This window comes from Pipistrellus hanaki (assembly GCF_964339955.1).
Source record: "Pipistrellus hanaki genome assembly, chromosome: 10".
Taxonomy (NCBI): domain Eukaryota; kingdom Metazoa; phylum Chordata; class Mammalia; order Chiroptera; family Vespertilionidae; genus Pipistrellus; species Pipistrellus hanaki.
This window is the reverse complement of record NC_140512.1, coordinates 20,685,596-20,704,808: the sequence shown is the minus strand read 5'-3', so window position 1 is coordinate 20,704,808 and position 19,213 is coordinate 20,685,596. Positions and strand designations below refer to the sequence as shown.

Below are 19,213 nucleotides of genomic sequence, written 5' to 3'. Positions count from 1 at the left end.
TTTCTAAAGTAAGCTTGCTTTTTTTTGTAACAATGAAAATCAAATCTTCTTGGACAGAGCTGTAATTGTTACAGACATGTGCACAGACACAGGAGACATGGAATAATTGCTAGGACACAACAGGCACCATGGCCTTCTACACATCATGTGCTACTGCAACAAGCACTACCTTCACAAGTATCAGTATTTCATTATATTTTGAGTGTGAGGTAGAGTCTGAGAATTTGCATTTTTACCAAGTCCCCAGTGCAATGCTGATACTGCTAGCTCAGGGACCACACTTTGTGAACCACTGATGTATTCTACACATTCAATCTTAAAATGTTAAAATAGTTTAGTTTTGGCAAAACCGGTTTGGCTCAGTGGATAGAGCATCCGCCTGCGGACTGAAAGATCCCAGGTTTGATTCCCGTCAAGAGCATGTACCTTGGTTGCGGGCACATCCCCAATAGGGGGTGTGCAAGAGGCAGCTGATCAATGTTTCTCTCTCATCGATGTTTCTAACTCTCTATCCCTCTCTCTTCCTCTCTGTAAAAAATCAACAACATATATTTTTAAAAAATAGTCTAGTTTTAAAAATTCTGATAGATACCTTTTTCTAATAGATCACACTTAGCTCAGAGTCATGGAGAATATATTCCATAAGTGTAAAACACCTGCAACTTCTTAAACGTAGGAGTTAATTGATGCTAGTCAACTTAAAAATCTAAATAGATATTTCTTATAATCAACAAGTCCTTATATAAGGATTCTATCCAGGCAAAAACAAAATATTTCAATGTTTACAATTGACAAGATAATATAAGTACCTTTCAAATCAATGGCATCTATCGTATGGAAGCCTGTTCAGAAATACATATGGTCAAGGAAAGAGTGGCACTTAGTAGAGGGGACTCACCTGTATGTATAAGGACCAACTTGCCTAACCTTGACATTTGTGCTGTTGAGTATCACTTCCTCTGGGTTTAGCACCTCAAAAATCCAAAACTGTCTGTAAACTTCTGTGCCTGTTTTAACCCAGTTCTTAAAAGCAGTTGTACCTTCTTCAAGGACGACTTCCTGCAAAAAACACAGAGACACGAAACAAGCGTGGGTTATTTCTTTGTAGTAAACAAGGGCCCTTCTGGGTGTTTTCACCTTTAATTAGCCAAGGAAAAGAGCAGGTGCAAGTACCTTGTGCATGAGAACCTTTGCAATCTCGCCACTCAATTGCAACAGAAATGTTTCAACAAACCATCGGAGCACCCACTTTAGTTAACCTTTTACAAAAAGGATCTCTGTGTAACACTGCACACACGTCTGTTGATGTTAAGGCCAGTCACTGGCAAGCCTTCGACAGTGACCTTTGGCAATATTGCAGCCGTTAGGAGGAACAACACAATTTATTAAGCAAAATTGTATTAAAGCTCTTCCAAAAAGTTCCTCTCAGGTGAGACATTCACTTTTCTTCTGCAATAAGTGAATTGGGCCGATGAGGCAAAAGCAGAAAAATTGAGAGAAAAGTCTAGTGGTCATAGACGTTATTTTATTTTCTTCAAAAGCTGGAGACTTCAGGGGATGACCACTGAAGGTTAATTAAATTAAGAAAACAAACAACTCCCGAACAAGAAACACAAAATTGACCTCCTCACTTCAAAATCATGCTCAATATGGCTTCCCCCAACTCTCTATATATCTGCGACAACGCAACAGTACATGCTCCCAAAAATTACAATAGTCTAATTCATGATTATTAGGATTCTAGTTTTAAATAAAAGGATTAAATAAGGAAGTTGTCCTAGTATTCTTTTGTGGAATCCATTAAACATTGTCGACATTCTCTGGAGTGGACAAACAAAATGCCAATGGCAGGACCAGAAAACCCCACCTTAGAAATCTGCCCATTTCTTTAGGAGCTGTGGGACTGAGTGGAAAGCCACCAAACGCCTCAGGGTTAATCTCATTAGACGCTCTCCCAGTTTCCTTCTTGGGCTTTTGCTCTCTGGGCTGGACGTCTACTACAGTAACTAGTGCCAACAAAGGTGATTTCATGGCAGGCAGGATTTCCAACGAAGAACCTTGTTAAAAATGCCCCGATAGAAAGCTCCAACTTCCCTTGGTGATGCTAGAGGAAGAGGAAGAAAACTATTTCACAGAACACGAACCGAAAGAGGCCCAGAAATAGAGGAACACGATCTGATCTATTCCTTTCCTTCACCTGGAAGCGCCAGTTCATAGAATGATGAATCCAGAAAGGACACTGAACATTGTTATCCTATTTTCTAGCACTGAGGCCCTGAGAAGCCAGGCTGGCCCAAGGATAACCCAGGCCCATCGTAGGAGGATCACACTGAGAATCCTAGGCCCTGACCCTTAGACTAGTCCTCTTTTACACCGTGCTGTTTCCTGTCACCTCTGCACTGAGTTGGTAAAAGTGAAACTGAGTTTCATATCTTCCGGAGACTTTACTGATTGCTTAAAGCAGAGACTAAGGCAATTCCTTGGGGAAGAACAGGGCATCAATAAAAAATGCCATTACAAAACCCTTGCTGTTGCAAGCACTTACACTGGATACATTGGAGCTGCTAAAGGGATGGTGGGCCCCATTACTTTCACAACCAATTATCCTTGAAAAACTTCCCATTCCCTCCCAGACAGTTAGGTTCCTATACTAACAAGCCTCATATTAAGACAAAAGCACAAGCAGATAATGCATCATGGCTATTTTTCTAAATGTAAAGATGTATAATGAGGATGCTGAAGCTGAAATCTATATAGAAGCTGCGTGCTGTATTAATTTACCCATTTCAAGAGACCTATGAGAGGAAAACACACACAAACCTATGTTTGTACACATCTCTCACACACTTCAGGAATCTTAGGGCCTAATGCAGTATCAATTATTTATCATGTACCTCTCAAGCCACTTATTTTAGTTTAATTCTAAACTAAATGAAAGAAAATCAATACTTGCCTATGGAATTGAAAAGGGAATATGATGGGATATCCTTGGTAGGACAGAATACCACCCTCACCCTAATGCATATGCATTTAATCTTGAAAGACCTAATGTGCCTTTTCTTCTAAAGGCCAATACATCACTTTGCCTTAAAGATTAATCTGAAGATATTTTTCTTTTTAAATGCGAATATTGAAATGAATGCTTTGATTTGCCAACTGTTAAATTTAGGGTCATCTAAACCTATCCAATTTTTTTCAGAGGTGGAAATGGGTCCTAAAGAAAATAGAAATCTGGTTCAATGACATATGACAATTTAGTTGGCAGATAATAAAGAAACCGGGTATTTTCACTACAATTTTGTATAGTTTCCATATCGTCATGATTTGTTCAGAGACAAAAATATTGAAGTGGTCAAAATAGGAATGCATTTCTTCTGATCCTAACACTACATTATTTTTTAGAACATTGTATAGACACCCTTTGACCACCTAGACTAACTATGTCACAAGTTCTTTAAAAAGAGCAAACGATTTTATGCCTTTGTGAATTTTAAATTGGATTTGGGCTATCTAGCTTATGTTGCAAATGCTTGGCTAAATTTGAAGTATAAAGCTGGTCATTATGTGCCCAAAGTAATATAATGTGAGATCCTCTGACTTGGTTGATGTGCAGATGAGTATCTATCTCTGACTTTAAGTGTACAGGCTACCCAGCCCCAGCAATGGCTGGATTCTAACCTGATGGTGCTTGAGGCATGGTCTCCAATTGGGTTTGAAAGCCATTGACTTTGAAACTTCTATTTTGTTTCACTAACTTGAAAGTAGATGTTTGTGATAGTAATATCTTCTATCTAGTCACATGCTCGCTTGATTATTATTATTGCAGAAAAAACAGTACTCATCTACATGACTGACAACTTTAGTGTATGTAATTATTAAAATGACCTTGATGTCTTATGTGTTTAGTATGGACTGTGCAGGTGTAGAAAGTATATCCATTTCTCAAGAATATTATAAAACACTAAGAGGCAAAATCATGTATAGCAGATTGTAATCTATGAGTTAGATTCTCTTATCCTATCCTCTTCCTGACCAAGTACAGTGGCTTCTTCCCTCAAAGCATAAAATGAAATTGTTAAAATGAATCTAATATGCTGTGAGATTAGTTTGGTCATGTATTAATCATTTAAACTCAGGCAGGTTAAATTATTTTGTACCTCAGGTTTCTGATGTGTAAATGGGAATAATATTAGGTTAAGCCTTATGAATTAGAATTTTTGAAAGTCAAAATTAGTTGAACATAGTTTAAATATTTATCTTTATAGTTTGTTATAAATATGAGCACTTAAAAAGAGTTAGACATAGCAAGCATTCAATAAACATGTTAGCTATTATTACTCTACAAATCCTACCCACTCCATAGAGGGGAAATGCTAATGTAATTTATTCCCAGGCTGCTTTAATGGTAATCACTTATATTATATACTATCTGAATAAGTCATTTGGCAATAACTCATGTACTATCCCATGAAACTATTTTTTCTGCTACTTGTTTTTATATTTATACTCACCCCAGTGAGATAAAAACTTCCTTAAAAAGCAGAAACTAAAAATAATATTTTTCTCCCCTCTCACTACTGTGGGGAGCCGGCACACTACCACAACTTGTTCGGTTAGGACCAGTTACAAGTGATTTCCCCAAGTTCAAAAATAGTTCTCATTTTCATATGCATTATGTGTGTGTGTGTGTGTGTGTGTGTGCACACGCGCGCACATGCTGAGTCAAAAAATGGCCTTAGTCTCAGATTATCAAGTTATCAATTAAAATCCAGAATAAAATTTAATGAAACAGATTGAAATTAATATTTCTAAAATTCAGGAAATTAGCTCCCAAGAATTTATGTGGGAACTTAAAGTAAGATATTTAATATTTGGTATGAAAATTAAATTATGTTCACATTATATTGGGCTGGATGAAGAAAATTATATATGCTTACCTGCTATTTCTTGAAATATTGTTTTTAAGTTATTTTATTAATGCAGTTATAATGCAAATATTTCTAGTATTTAACCAATTTTTACTGCTATATTAATTTAAAATTTGCTCTAAATTATTTCATGTACTCAGATATTGTCACTAAATTTTTAAAAATTCTACCTTCTTTAACAACGAATACTTTAGGCATTTATTTTTTAAATCTTAAATGCTAAAAATGTATGAACTATTTTGTTATATGTAGAAATACTATAAGCATCTATGTGAAGTTAATATAAATATAAATTAATTTATATTATTAAAATGTGGTCCAATGATTTAAAAACCTAGTCATTTTTTAATAAACAGCGATAATTATTATTTCAATTTACTTTCTCTGAAAAGCATTTACTTCAAGCTACTAAAGGATCATTCTTTAAAGAATTGGAGGAAGAAAAGGATGGTATAATTGAATGATGACATAACTGAGACATTAGTCTTTTAATAGGCAAATAAATGGAAAAGTTTAATTCTATCCTTGGTGTTCTATGGTTAATATCCTAGGAAAATTGAATTAAAATGTATTTAAAATTACTTACGTTACACAATAGTCACTAAACATTTATCAAGTAACATTAACAACATCGAGTGATAAATTATCTTTTGTAAGTAGTGGCAGAACTTTGACCTTTTTCCAAAGTGCTTTGCACATTTGTGGCAGCTTGAGCCATTGGCTTTTAGTCTATTTAGCAAGATTACATAAGCCTGCTGACTCAACACAAATCCACTAGGAATCACAGTATAAAAAGTTGGTAAGAAAGCTTTCCACTATGATCCATTAAAAAAGCATGAAGTCCCTAAAAAACATCCCATGGAAATAGAGTAAACTTTATATATAAAAGGAAATTTCTGAGCAAGTTTAGACCATTTCAAAGGCTAGTGTCAGGATGTCATCTTTTAGAATGGGATGGTATCATAGAATCCAGACCCTATATTTTATAAATAACAATATAAGATGATTATCTAATATTGTCCAACTAAATACTTTAATTCTTTTTTTTTAATAGTGCTAGTATACAGGCAATAACTTTACCAATTTGTTATTAGTCAATTAAATAAAGAAAATAATTTTCAATGAGTTTTAATGGTAAACAAAAGCTGGCCAGTACAAAAATTTGTACATATTTCTAAAATAATAGCAATATCCTAAGTGCTCCTAAGGCAGGGGTAAGTCCATCAGCTCCTGTGTTTGTCTATAATTCAGCCATTTGACTCTTACTATATGCCAGTCTTGTTTAAAAAAAAATGGTTTTGTAAACTAAAGGGGAAAAAGAACAGTCTTATTTAAACAAAGAAAAAGTTCCAGCATCTTAATGTGACTAAAATCCTCAATTCAACATGGTTATATAGAAACATGAGACAAAAATCAGGCTCAGTAACAGATGTACCAAAGACCCTGACCATTGAAGGGATTTTGATATTGCCTTAGTTGATGGATATGTAGTTGAGATACAATGTAAACCATCATTTGATAGGTTTTGGGAACTCATTCTTCTCTCAAATGTCAGTTTTGTACTTCTTCCTTCTTCCAGAGTCTAGATTCATACCTTTTGTCTTGTAAAAGATTGCACAGTACATCCTCATTTCAAAACAAGAAGAGAAAAAAAAACCCCATTTCTTTATTTCATGCCCACTTTATTGTCCTATCCTACAGAAATTATACTTTCAAAATCATATTGACCATGTTTTAACCATTATTTTCTTGATTTTTATCTGCCTGAGAACATTTTATTCTCTTTCCTTGAGTGTTGGTCTCCTATTAACTGCGCCCAAATTACTCTTTTGTTTTTATTTCTTCATTTAAAATAAGTTCTTTCCATTTTTCATTTTGTCTCCCTACCTCTATATTATGCTCAAGTCATAGAGCATTCTCTCTGCCCATTTGTCTCTACAGTCAGTCTCCAGATAGCAAATCCAATGTTTAGTGTTATCTGTGTAGTAATGATAAAATCCACCTGAACGCTGACATTTGAAATATGCACTGGAGTCCATATCAGACCATTGATAATAAAACCTCTGTGTTGTATTCTTCTAAGGTAAACATTTCTCTTAGTCATGGGACTAGATATGTAGTATGTTCTCATCTCTCCTAACAGTCCCTCCACCCAAGCTGCCACTGCATCCAATGTACCACCACTTCTTTCTATGGACTCTATCACACTAGAACAATGACTTTTGTTACAGAATATGCAAACATCTTTCTAAAAGAGAGTCATCACAAATTCCCCTGGAAAGATTTTCCCCTGTTTTGCTGTCTTCTTACTTTCCAACATTGTCTACTATAGCTAGAGCACAAGACTTGTATCATTTACTTTCTGCCTGAGATAGATTGCCTAGTTTTGGAAACTGAATCCTCTTCCTTTAGGCTAGGTGAGTTGGCAAGTGTTGTTTTTTTTAAGATCTTATGATTGTAAAATGGGTAAAATAATAGTATCTTCTTATAGATATTTGTAAACATTAAATAAATGAATATATGTGAAGCTCTTAGTAGCACTAAATAAATGCTAGCCATTTGATATAAACTTCTAACTGCATACCTATTACAAAATATACACCAATGACTATTGCCTAGAACATCATTAATTATTCTTCTGCTCATGTTCAAAACTTTCTAAATCTCACCCCATGTTTTTGTCTTTCTAATCATCTCTTGTTAACCCTATATTTTTTGGCACATCCTCTATTTTCCTTATTTCTTCTTTAAACCGTTTAATTGCACTACCACAACTTTTTCCATAGCATTTATCAGTCTTTTCATGCATTTATTGCAGCCTTCTTTGAACTTTCAAAATTATATAGTACTTCAAAAATTGGAAATTCCAACTCAAATCTCACTTTCTTCCTGAAGTTTTTGAATTCACTGAGAGCTCTCTTTCTATATAGCATTTACTTTTCCATATTCTACACTTTAAAATTCATTTACTAGTGTCTCTAGTGTACAATATGCTTTCCCCAAATTAAGTCATACATTTGTTGAGATGGATTTTATTTTATTCTTTCTTAGTCTCTATACAAAAGCAAATTTTGAGGTCTTGAAATTGTTATTTTCTCAGGGTTAGCTATTATGAGCATGAGATGAGTATTAAATAATCAAAATAGACGCTACTAGCTTGTATGCCATCTAACAAAGATTCTATAAGTACTACTACTATTACTGAATGAATTAAATAAATGATGATCAATAATTAGCAACTGGTTGTCAATTATGTATTAGAAAAAACAGTCCTGGTCTAAAATGCTCTGCAGTGGGAGATTATTGTGATATTTTTATTCTGGAGACTTTTCCAAAAGATGAATTGTAGTATCGGTGTTAACACACACACTGCATCTGTTCTCTCTCCACAGAAACCCAGGAGGGGTGCAGATGACAGAGCAGTAAGGATATTAAGCAATGGCGATCCCATCTCACACAATCACATAAGCTTCATCTCCCTGAGACCTATCTGTCTCTATCAAACTATATCAAAAGTAATATCAATAAAGTTGGGAATTCCAAAGAAGTGGATAACATTCAATTTGTAATATTTTAAATGAAATTCTCAGTGCTTAAGATTTATGATCCGTGAGCAATAAAGAAGCCATAAACCACAATATTAGTATGGAGCAAATATAGCATGCAAGTAAAGAAACTGTAACCTAAAAAAAATTCCTATTTTTCCATAAGTCAGCAGCTATAATGATACAGTGAGATTATTTATTTTAACTTTATAATTTTTAGCTAAAGAAAGGAATAGAAAGTAGTATTGTCATCATCAGAAAATAGATTTAAAATGAATTCTTCATATTAGTCAATTAAGTCAATGCTTCTGAGAAATGAAATGGTATTTATTTATATTCCTAATAAGAGGAAGATGTCAAATATAGATAAATGGATGAGGAAGACAAAGGCCTTGGCAGTAACAGACATTTCAGTATGAGTTCGTAGGTATAGCCTATTTTATTATTTAATTTTTATTGTTCTCAATTGTGCACTGTACTTATTAACTCTCTGTCTAGGCCACTGACATCTAATCAGGCTGAGAACTGAGGCCAGTACTCAGACATGTTTTATTTGGCCAGAATTATGTTTTGAAAAAAGGAAACCCTACATGTATTCAGGTAGGGCACACATTCACATTCACAATAGTTCCTATTCTTCATTTTCTCTTGTGCTTCATAGCTTCACTTTTTCTTTTTTACTCTGACTCCAAACTTCTGAAACCATTTGAATTTGCCATCCTGGGTTTAGAACTCCAGCAGTTCTGTATGACCTTATCCTAGTTTTTCTCTCTCTATCAATTGAAGATGGTGAGTGTGAAGCTAAGGAGCTAAGGTGGGAAATTAATTCTAGTTTATTGTGCAAACTATCTATTGAATTACTCTAACTAGGTCACAACTACTCTGCTTTGTATATACACTGGCATATGTCCTATGTAACATTTCTCATAGCATTTTTTAAAAATGTAAGCTTTATAAACAGGAAATACTTATGTTATTATACAAATTATAAAAAGAAACCCAACAGTTTACCAAATAAAAGTTATCAGTTTTACCAAAAATTTCTTGATTCATTTAATTATGATTAAATGACTATGTATAATGTGTAACTATATATTAATATTATATATGTTCTATATTATGTATTGTACATACAAGTTTACTTTTCTCAGTTTTAACCAAGATACATCTACTTTTATACACTTACCTCTTTTTTATTCAAAACCATACTCTTTAGACATAAACAATTGTTTCAACTTACCTGTGCACCAATGAATAGCTTTTATCAGAATTTGAATATTTACACCTCAGGTAGCAATTTATGGTAAATATACGTTTAACATTTCTCTGTTGCATACAGCTGTGGCAGCCCATAATCACTTTTGTACTGAGGACACAAAGTGACCAGTTACCATAAAATATAAAACAGGCACCCAAAGCAAATAAGGGACAGAAGATACAATGAGTCAGACTGACCAAAAAAAAATATCCTTCTGACTACTTGTACCTTTTTAATCGTCTTCTCAATAAGCAAGTCTCCGACTGGCATTAGAATACCACCAAACAGAGCCAGCACTGCCCCGATGACAGCACCAGTGATGAGCCCACAGTTCCGATCACAGCCCATCTTTCTTGTTCAGGGAAAAAGTAGAGGCTCAGCACCTGCTCCTTTTAAACTCCAGGCTCCAAGAGCTCTGGCTCTATCATTAGGAAGAGATCATAAAACAGAAGCTTAAATATCAATACAAACAGATCAAAGTACAAAGACAACACATTATGAAACAGATTATTTTCCCCGTTATCAATAAACAAGAGCTTTTCTTTCTTTCTTTCTTTCTTTCTTTCTTTCTTTCTTTCTTTCTTTCTTTCTTTTTTTTCTTTTTTTTTTTTTAAGAAACTGATTTTCTAGAGCAGGCCCTCCCCTTTCTTGCTTTTTACTATCTACCACGGGTAGAAATTAAAAATATTGTCATATATAGCATTTAAAAAAAAAAGTCTCCCCCTAGTTTTCTTCTTCTTATGGATAATTAACAAGGAAATCTTATCTAAGGAGAACGTGCTTACTGTACTCTCACCCTTACCTACCTTCCCCCAGCCTGAGACATTCAGTTGCATCCTCACCCTCTAGCCGACTTATCCACTCAAACACAGCCTGCCTGCCACACTCTGCTGGAGTTTTCCTTCAAACTGACTGTGAGTGGGCAGATGTCTGCTCCATCTAAGAGCTAAGCAAGTATGGTAACATGTTCTCTTTACTATACCTTATTCACAAATGAACAGCAAGGTATGGGTTTTATGGAAAGTGATTTGATGCGTCTCAGAAACAACCAATTCTTCTAGTCATTGTCAGCTATCTGTTAAAACAAAAAAGAAGCAAATGGGTAAATTGGGGGAATACAATATGAGAAAATGAATACTAGAATACTAATATCATCCAAATTATCATTACTATGAAAAGAAAATCCCATCTTCATGAGTGTTGAATTTATGCCTAAATTGTTTCTAGAATTGTTGAAAAGATTAAAATATTTTAAAGAAATGTCTTTTACTTTCAATTTTACTGTTAATAATTGATTTTGGATAGACTAAAGGTGCAAAGAATTTGAAGAAATTATATAATGTAAAGGATGTCTAGTTTTAAAGTTAAGCATTGCTTTGTTACTCGTCTCAAGTAATTTTTTGTACATATTCATTTGTAATATTTATTTTGTCATGGGTAGCTGATCCATGCCAACTGTTAAAATGAACTTGTTTGTGCCAGTATGTATTTCACCAAGTCAATTTTTGGTATCTTTCTACTATGTGTTTATTTCATAAAGATTGGAAGAAAACGATTGGTGGAGTGAGTTGTTCCTCTTGTAACAAAGTTAATAAGAGCCTATTACTTTTTACTAATATTTAAAACCATGTTAATTTGAGCTATTATGATTGTAACGGCACTTAAAAATATTTTTTATTGATTTCAGAGAGGAAGGAAGAGGAAGAAAGAGAGATGGAAACATCAATGAAGAGAGAGAAACATTGATGGGCTGCCTCCTACACACCCCCTATTGGGGATGGAGTCTGCAATCCAGGCACATGCTCTGACTGGGAGAGAACCATGACCCCCTGGTTCATAGGTCAATGCTCAACCAAGCCATGCCATGCCAGAGGGGCTGTAATAGCATTTTTAAAGGGGGGCTGACCAAACATTAATGAACAGTCAGAATGCTTTGTAGTTTATAAACAGACATCCCCTACTTCAAAATGCCTATGGCCAAGGAAAACATAAATGCCAACAGAACATAGACTACAAAAAAAGATTCACACACAACATATTTTTGTCAACACTTTAAATGTAATAATAAAAATTACATTTTGTTAGGGTCTCAGATTTTCCTCCACAGTTTTATTGCAACAGTTTTACAGTGTTATGATTTTATTAATATTTATTCCTACTGTGGAACCATTTATTTTTTTTAAGTATTATTTGCATAGCTAAGAAAATAATGGTAAGACAATTAAAAAATATTTTTTTTCCCAGATGGAGAAAGATAAATGTTACAAAAATTTTCCAGAGCAATTTTATTTATTTTACTTCTTATCCATTGTGATTTCTCTCTACATATGCCTTATACTTAGGATACTTCCACAAGAAGTGAGGATGTAACAGATTCATTCATACTTAGGTCCTGGTGGCTAAGAGGCTTGAGTCGTGAGTGTCACGTGTTTTTTCCAACTATAAAAGGAAAAAACACATAAGCTTACATGTGACATTTTTCCTGTGGAGTTTTGTGTCACTGAGTAAGTGGGGTTGGCTTTTTATTAATTGCTTGAAGGTAGAGTGTGAAGATAGCTTTCTATACCCTCAAAAATCATGCAACATGCTACCTCCTATGGTGTTGGCTATGCTTGTCATAATGCCATAGATTAAGTTAGTTAAAGTTTATATAGGATTGGATAATATCAAGCAGAATTACCTTGCAAAGTATAACTAAACAGCACCTTAAACTTTTCTTGAATCATAATCTTGTAAACAATCATAGTAATTGGTAAGTATAGAAATCATCCTGATGTTTTATCTATTTGTATAAAAGCCTAATATGCAAAGTGTCCCCTCAGGAGTTCAACCAGGAGACTGGGAGTTTGATCATTTGCTATAATGTGTGCTGACCACCAGAGGGTGGTGCAGAACCAAGGAAGGCCCCAGGCAGTAACCAGAAGGAAGGCTCTATCGGCCCTGATGATCGCTGGCCAGGCCTAGGGACCACATCCATGCATGAATTTCATGCACCAGGCCTCTAGTATACTACAAACAAATAACCATATTCAAGGTAGCTTATGAAGTAATACTTACTGAAAGCCAATTGCATAGATCATCTCTCAACTCTTATTTGCAAGTTATAACGTAAGTTGCACTCAAATGCAGGATCCAACCTGATGTAATTGTGATGAAACCAAAACCTGATTTGCCACTCTTGCTAGGTCACCGTGAGAAAGTCTTTTAATCTGACTACCTCAGTTTCCTTGTGTGTAAAACAAAGATATTAAGACCAGATAAGGTTCTTCTTGTTTTAACTTTTGTTAATTGTCACCTGAGGATATTTTTTCCATTGATTGCTTTTTTTTTTTTTTAGAGAGAGAGTGGAGTAGGGGTGGAAGAGACACAGAGAGAAAATCAGTGTGAGAAAGACACATCTTTTGTTTCTCCCCCCCAACCCCCCGCATGTATCCCACATGGCACTGGGGATTGAGCCTGCGACCAAGGTACCTACTCTTGACCAGAATCTAATCTATGACCCTTCAGTCCACGGAGGGCACTCTAACAACTGAGAAAAACAGCCTAGGGCTTTTTTTATTTTTAATTTATCTGAACCAGTTCTTCACTCCAATTCTTACATGGAAAACCAATAGACAGAATTATTATGATTACAGCAGTGGTGGGAACCAGAGACCCCGGTTTCTAACTCAGTTTTCCTGACATTCTCCTTTACACTTTTTTTTAAAAAAATATATTTTATTGATCATTTTACATAGAGGAAGGGAGAGGATAGAGAGTCAGAAACATCAATGAGAGAGAATCATCCATCAGCTGCCTCTTGCATACCCCCCACTGGGGACGTGCCCGCAACCAAGGTACTTGCCCTTGACCGGAATCGAACCCGGGACCCTTCAGTCCGCAGGCTGACGCTTTATCTACTAAGCCAAACCGGTTTCGGTTCCTTTACACTTTTAGGAAGCTCTAGGAGAATCTCTGTGGAGACCTATGGCTTTGCAAGCCCATTTAAAAATTGAGACAAAAAATCCATAGTGTCAGGTTCCAGTTTTGTTTATATACTATCATGATTTTTAAAAACAAAACAAAACAAAAAAAAACAAAAACCAAAAAAACACAACTCAAAGATGAAGTTATCTTTTTTGGAAAGTTATTTTATCTCCTATGTAAGCCACTATAAATTATTCAACATTAATGTAATTTATAAATATGACAGATGGAATGTAAAGTGATTTGCAAATTACAAGTCTATTGCTATTGATTGTTGCTGAAATAGGTATATATGCATATTCTGCTCCTTTGCAGATTCCATGCCATAATGTAGTCATGAATCTTTCTGACTTACTCAGAATCTTTCTCCTTTATTTCAGGTAGCCCCTTGTACTACAGGGAAGAGTTTCTGTAAGGAGAAAACAGTCCTAAGAATGTCCACCTGAGGACTCAGGGGGGCAGCACACGCCTCCATTTCTACCGCTGAGAACTCATCATTCTTACTTCCAAGAACCCTGGGCCAGGGATGTCAAGAATAGGGATGTCTGGCCCTAGCCGAGTTGGCTCAGTGGATAAAGCCTGTGGACTGAAGAGCCCTGGGTTTGGTTCTGGTTAAGGGCACACATCCGTTCCCTCTTCTTTCCTCTCTAAAATTAATAAAAATACGTTACAAAATATGGGTGTCTGGGTACTGCCTACACTCTGCCTGCTGTGAACTGAAGTGAAATAGTGTCCACATCCCACTGCTGTTGAGTCAGGTTCATCAGAAAACAGAAGTGTCAGGACATTTATTCTGTAGAATCACATTGATATATAAGCAAAGATACAAATATTCAAACATGCACTGAGATATATATATATATATATATATATATATATATATATATATTAGCGAGAGCGAAATTACATTTATCTACTTTTTCAGATTTTCTGATTGATTCACTTTTGTTAACATGATGTAAGTTTCCAACATTTTCTCCTTAAGCTTAGGCAAGATATCTGGTATACTTGGGTTCATTTGTTATCATCAGTGCCTTGACATAATCATGAGTAACTAATTATAGCTACTATAATTATACTTTAACCTTATGCTTCCTATTACAAAATGACAATCAGTTTTATTCACCTGAGACAGAGGAGGGCCTAATATATTATGTAATATGTATATTGTGTAAATAAGGGAAAAGTTCAGACATTCTACTCAACAGTGCCTCCACTTACATTTATCCAAAGGGGTGGAAAAAAAAAAGTATAGTTTGTTCCCACTTTTCTTTCAAATTTAGATGTTGAGAGCATGCAAAATTTGTGTCTTACACACTTTTCTTAATAACACAACTCCTTACATATTAAAAATAGGTAATTTATTTCATTTGCTAATTTAGTATTATTATTCTTTATTTATTGTTATTTGCCTTCATACAAAATAGAGAAGACATTGCTATCTGTAGTACTTTGCTCCTTGCAAAGTACCTAAGTTTAGAAAGCAAAAATTGATTACAGGTACAGAAAAGAAAACTTATTGAGATTTCTGTAAGGAAGAAAAAAAAATTAAGGCCTGTCTGATGATGTCACTGTTATACCTTTCATGAGTCTACAGAGAAATTAGCTGTATCCTCTCAGTTTCTAGATTACAAATCCAAATCCTTCTGCAGAATTAGTGAAGGTGTTTTATTCCCTTGGATTATATTTGAAAGAAGAAAGAAGCATAGAATTTTTCTTTTTTTATTTTAGCTGATAAATCATCAGAGTATTTCTAGAATGACTTTATGACCATTATGCCTTTCCACTATGTTGAAAACCTGGTGGTAGAGAAGTGTCTATAATACATAGGTCAGAAAATCAGAACATCCCTAGAGAATCTGCAATTATTCCCATGTGTAGGTACAGCTTTGTGCCCTGGGAAACTCCACCCAGAAAAAAAAATATGGCCCAGAGGTAAAATTTCCTGGGGTGTGAACTACAAAACTTGAAAAGGTTTCAAATTATAAGAGTACTTGTATCGTAAGTGAATATCAAGACCTGGATGATATTTTCTTACTCATGAGTGACTAGTACCTCAAATTTCCTATTCTCTCTGTAAGCTTTCCTTCTAATTTCCTTAACATAAGAAAACAGTCCACATGCACCTCTGTTATGACTCAACTTTCTCTAAAATGGGTTTATTATACATTACATAAGTTAGCAAATAAAATTAAATGAGATAATCTATAAAAATTCCCTATAATAGAAAATGTTATAAAACATTATGTTAAACAACTATAGCATAATGTTATTATATATTGACCAAGTATTATTAAAAAAGTCTAATAAATGTATCCAGTTTGCAAATAGAAATGATTATTTTCAAAACCCTTAGTTTACAAAGTAATCTGATAAAATGATTTAAACGTTTTATATACAGAAACTGAGAATATCATGCAAATGGAATGAAAACTACTAGGTTAGAAAGTGCTACTTGAAACTTTTAGCCATGACTTGGGCCAGTGAACTAAATCACATTGTGATTAGATTTTTTTTTTTTTAAGTTACTGAGTTCCTTCAGAAACAAGAGAATCCATAACAGATTCAAATGTGTTTGAGTAAGCATGACCAGATATTTTCATACAAAAATAAGGGTGGCAATTATAATAATTTCTGAGATAAATTTCAAAATTTTCAGTATACTCTGTCCAAGTATCTCTCCAATTATAATTATGAGATTTCTCTCAGAATTATATTCTGAGAATTTTATTCTCTAGTTTAACCTATTAGATGATGACTGTGTATTTGATGTATTGTACATGTTTAATAGTAATTCTGATAAATGAAAAAATGTCTTCATATTTCTTCTTTCATAAGTTTCAGTAGACTGCTGGAGACTCTATATAACAAAACTTTTAAAAATTTAATTTTGGTTATTTTACAAACCAATATTAAAAGCAATGTTTCTTTTAGATCCATGAGACATTACTGGCAAGGGTTTAGGCTTGTGAGGTTTGTTTGGATAAAGATTCTAAAACTTCTGATAGATTCAGAGAAACCTGATAGGACTACTAAAAAAGATACATACTTAGAAATTAAATAAAAATATCCCTGTACTAAAACAAAACAAAACATTACTCAGATAGGAATGGACTAAAAAGTACATGCATGCAATTTAAAAATGTATTTCAATATGTGACCTGATAATCCAAGTAACTATTTGAGATTCACTCTAGAGAATTTATGCCATTTACAGTTATAGATGGATTCACTTAGTGCAATTAAATTGAAACTTTTAATTTCTTCAGAATGATTTATCTTTTATTTATACTTGGTATGATGATTCAATAAAATAATTTGTTACTATTTTTAATAAGCTTCCTAAATAGCCCAAAAAGTCAGTTTTGTTTTATTTTTATTTTGCTAACAAATGTTATGTAATTTACACTTGGGCCAGGGATAACATCTAGAATCATTATTTGGAATTAATATAATTTACCATTTCCAGGACAATTATAATGTTTGATAATTAAAAAAATAGTTAATCAGAATGTATCTAAATATACATTGTATCTAAATATACATTGCATTTATATATTTAATCATGCAGACAAGGTCAAATTCACCAAAAATTGTGTAATCAGATAGAAAATTAAGTATGCTAATATTCTATAAAGTAATAAATAGTTAACAATTGCATACAAGATAGCATGTTGACATAAGAGTGGCAAGTCATTTATAACAACTAATTCTACTATATTGAATTCACTTATGATCATTTCTATTCATAATTTAAATTAAAAAACCATGTTTAATTATACAATGTAAGTTTTATAATAATCTAATTGTATTGTAAATCATCTTAAATATTAACAAATAAATGTTTACAGAAAAACATATCATTTTAAATGTCAAGAAGTGAACTGTCATTGAGCATTGAACAAGGTTTTAATATTTTTTAAAACATAAAAGGTAGAAAATTGATAACTTAGAAAACAACACAAACCTAATTTTTAAATAAAGCCTAGTGACTAACAAAACAGCCACTGCTTTTTGTTGTTGTTATATAACTTCTTAAGAGGTTTTTATATAGTAGTGTCATCTATCATTTGGGAGATAGAAATCTCTTATCTTTAAAAAAAAATCATATGACTTACCTTTAAAAAAGCTAAGAAGGATTTTTCAGTCAAGTGCTCAAACATTGGAACAGACAACTCTTAGTAGGATCAAATGGTATTCTGCAGAAAAAACCCTGCACTGAAATCCTCATTACAAAGTGTGTGAGTTTAAATATGCTTTAAAAAAAAAAAAAAAAAAAAAAAAAAGGCCACAATGTCTGTCAAATCCCAGTGAGTGGTTTGTTGCCAGAGGAATTTAAAAAAAAAAAAAAAAGGAAAAGAAAAAAACCCCACACACATCACACTGGTGTGGCTCTTAAGCGTCTATTCTTGCGGTCTGGAAAGGACCCCTTACCTATATCTGAGATACACAGCAGCATTTTAGTTATTTATTTTTGGCCGTTTGCCTATCCAACTAAGTCAGAGGCCAGGGTGGAAAAAGAACTGAAGCCGCCTGTGATACATTCTGTTTCACCATACGGCCATTACCCCAAATGATGGAATGTAAATTAGGGAGATTAATGAGAGCTGCACTTCACTGTCATGGCCAGCTTGCCAAGCTCATTTCATGAAGTTTAAGTAGAATACACTTTTCTATACAGCGTGAATCTGAAGTGCATGGAGGCTAATATCTTGAACAGTTGGAGACCCTGTCAATCAACAGAGATGACAAACAGACTCTACAAAAGGAAATGGCCTATTGTTCTAACTGGAAGTTCTTAACTGTTTATCATGTTCTGTGAATCTTATAAAAATTTCATGGGTACAGCAAAATCCACCTAAAAAATTCACAATATTAAGTTGATCTTAAATGTTTTCAGCCAAAATACAATGATCAAATAACTTGCAAATAGCATTACTATTTAGAATGAGCCTTTAATACATATCTTAAAAAGTATACTTTAAAAGAACATCATTTTATTTTTATTTTTTCATATTGTACATGTCCTTTATTTTTTATGTATTACCATTAGTAGTACATATGCCTTCTTTTCCCCCCCAATTGACCTTCCGCAGCCTCCCCTAGCCCCCAGTACATGCCCTTACCCCCCTCCCAGTGTCTGTGCCCATTGGTTATGCTTATATGCATGCATACAAGTCCTTCGGTTCATCTCTTCTCTCTCCCTGTCCCCCAACCCTCCCCTCCCCAGCCTTCCCGCTGTTGTTTGACAGTCTGTTCCATGCTTCTCTGCCTCTGTATCTAGTTTTGCTCATCAGCTTATAATGTTCTTTATTATCCATAAATGAGTGAGATCATGTGGTACTTTTCTGTCACTGACTGGCTTATTTTTAAATCTAGCCAAAATAGAAGGCCTTGCACTTTGGGGTAGGGGGGTGAGTGGGGGGAGGGGGCAAGGACCCTCAATCTTAAGAATACATTCTTACAAAGAAGTTTTCAGAATCCCAAAGGCAAAATCAAACTATTCAGAAGGTTAA

At 34.1% G+C, this 19,213-nt stretch overlaps 1 protein-coding gene across 10 annotated transcripts in view; it reads right to left on the bottom strand.

Annotated features, from left to right (window-relative positions):
- Positions 1-19,213, bottom strand: part of CD36 (CD36 molecule (CD36 blood group)) — a 66,860-nt gene that overhangs the window by 20,617 nt on the left and 27,030 nt on the right. For 5 of the 10 annotated variants that reach the window (XM_084897049.1, XM_084897054.1, XM_084897057.1 and 2 more), the window contains 3 exons: positions 10,714-10,806; positions 9,960-10,152; positions 899-1,059 (listed from right to left, as the gene is read on the bottom strand). In XM_084897049.1, the coding sequence (XP_084753175.1) occupies positions 899-1,059; positions 9,960-10,079 (281 nt within the window). In that variant the 5' untranslated portion in view covers positions 10,080-10,152; positions 10,714-10,806. Of the gene's footprint in view, positions 1-898; positions 1,060-9,959; positions 10,153-10,713; positions 10,807-17,815; positions 18,139-19,213 lie in introns of those variants that run through there. The other 5 variants (XM_084897050.1, XM_084897053.1, XM_084897051.1 and 2 more) reach the window with 2 other exon arrangements.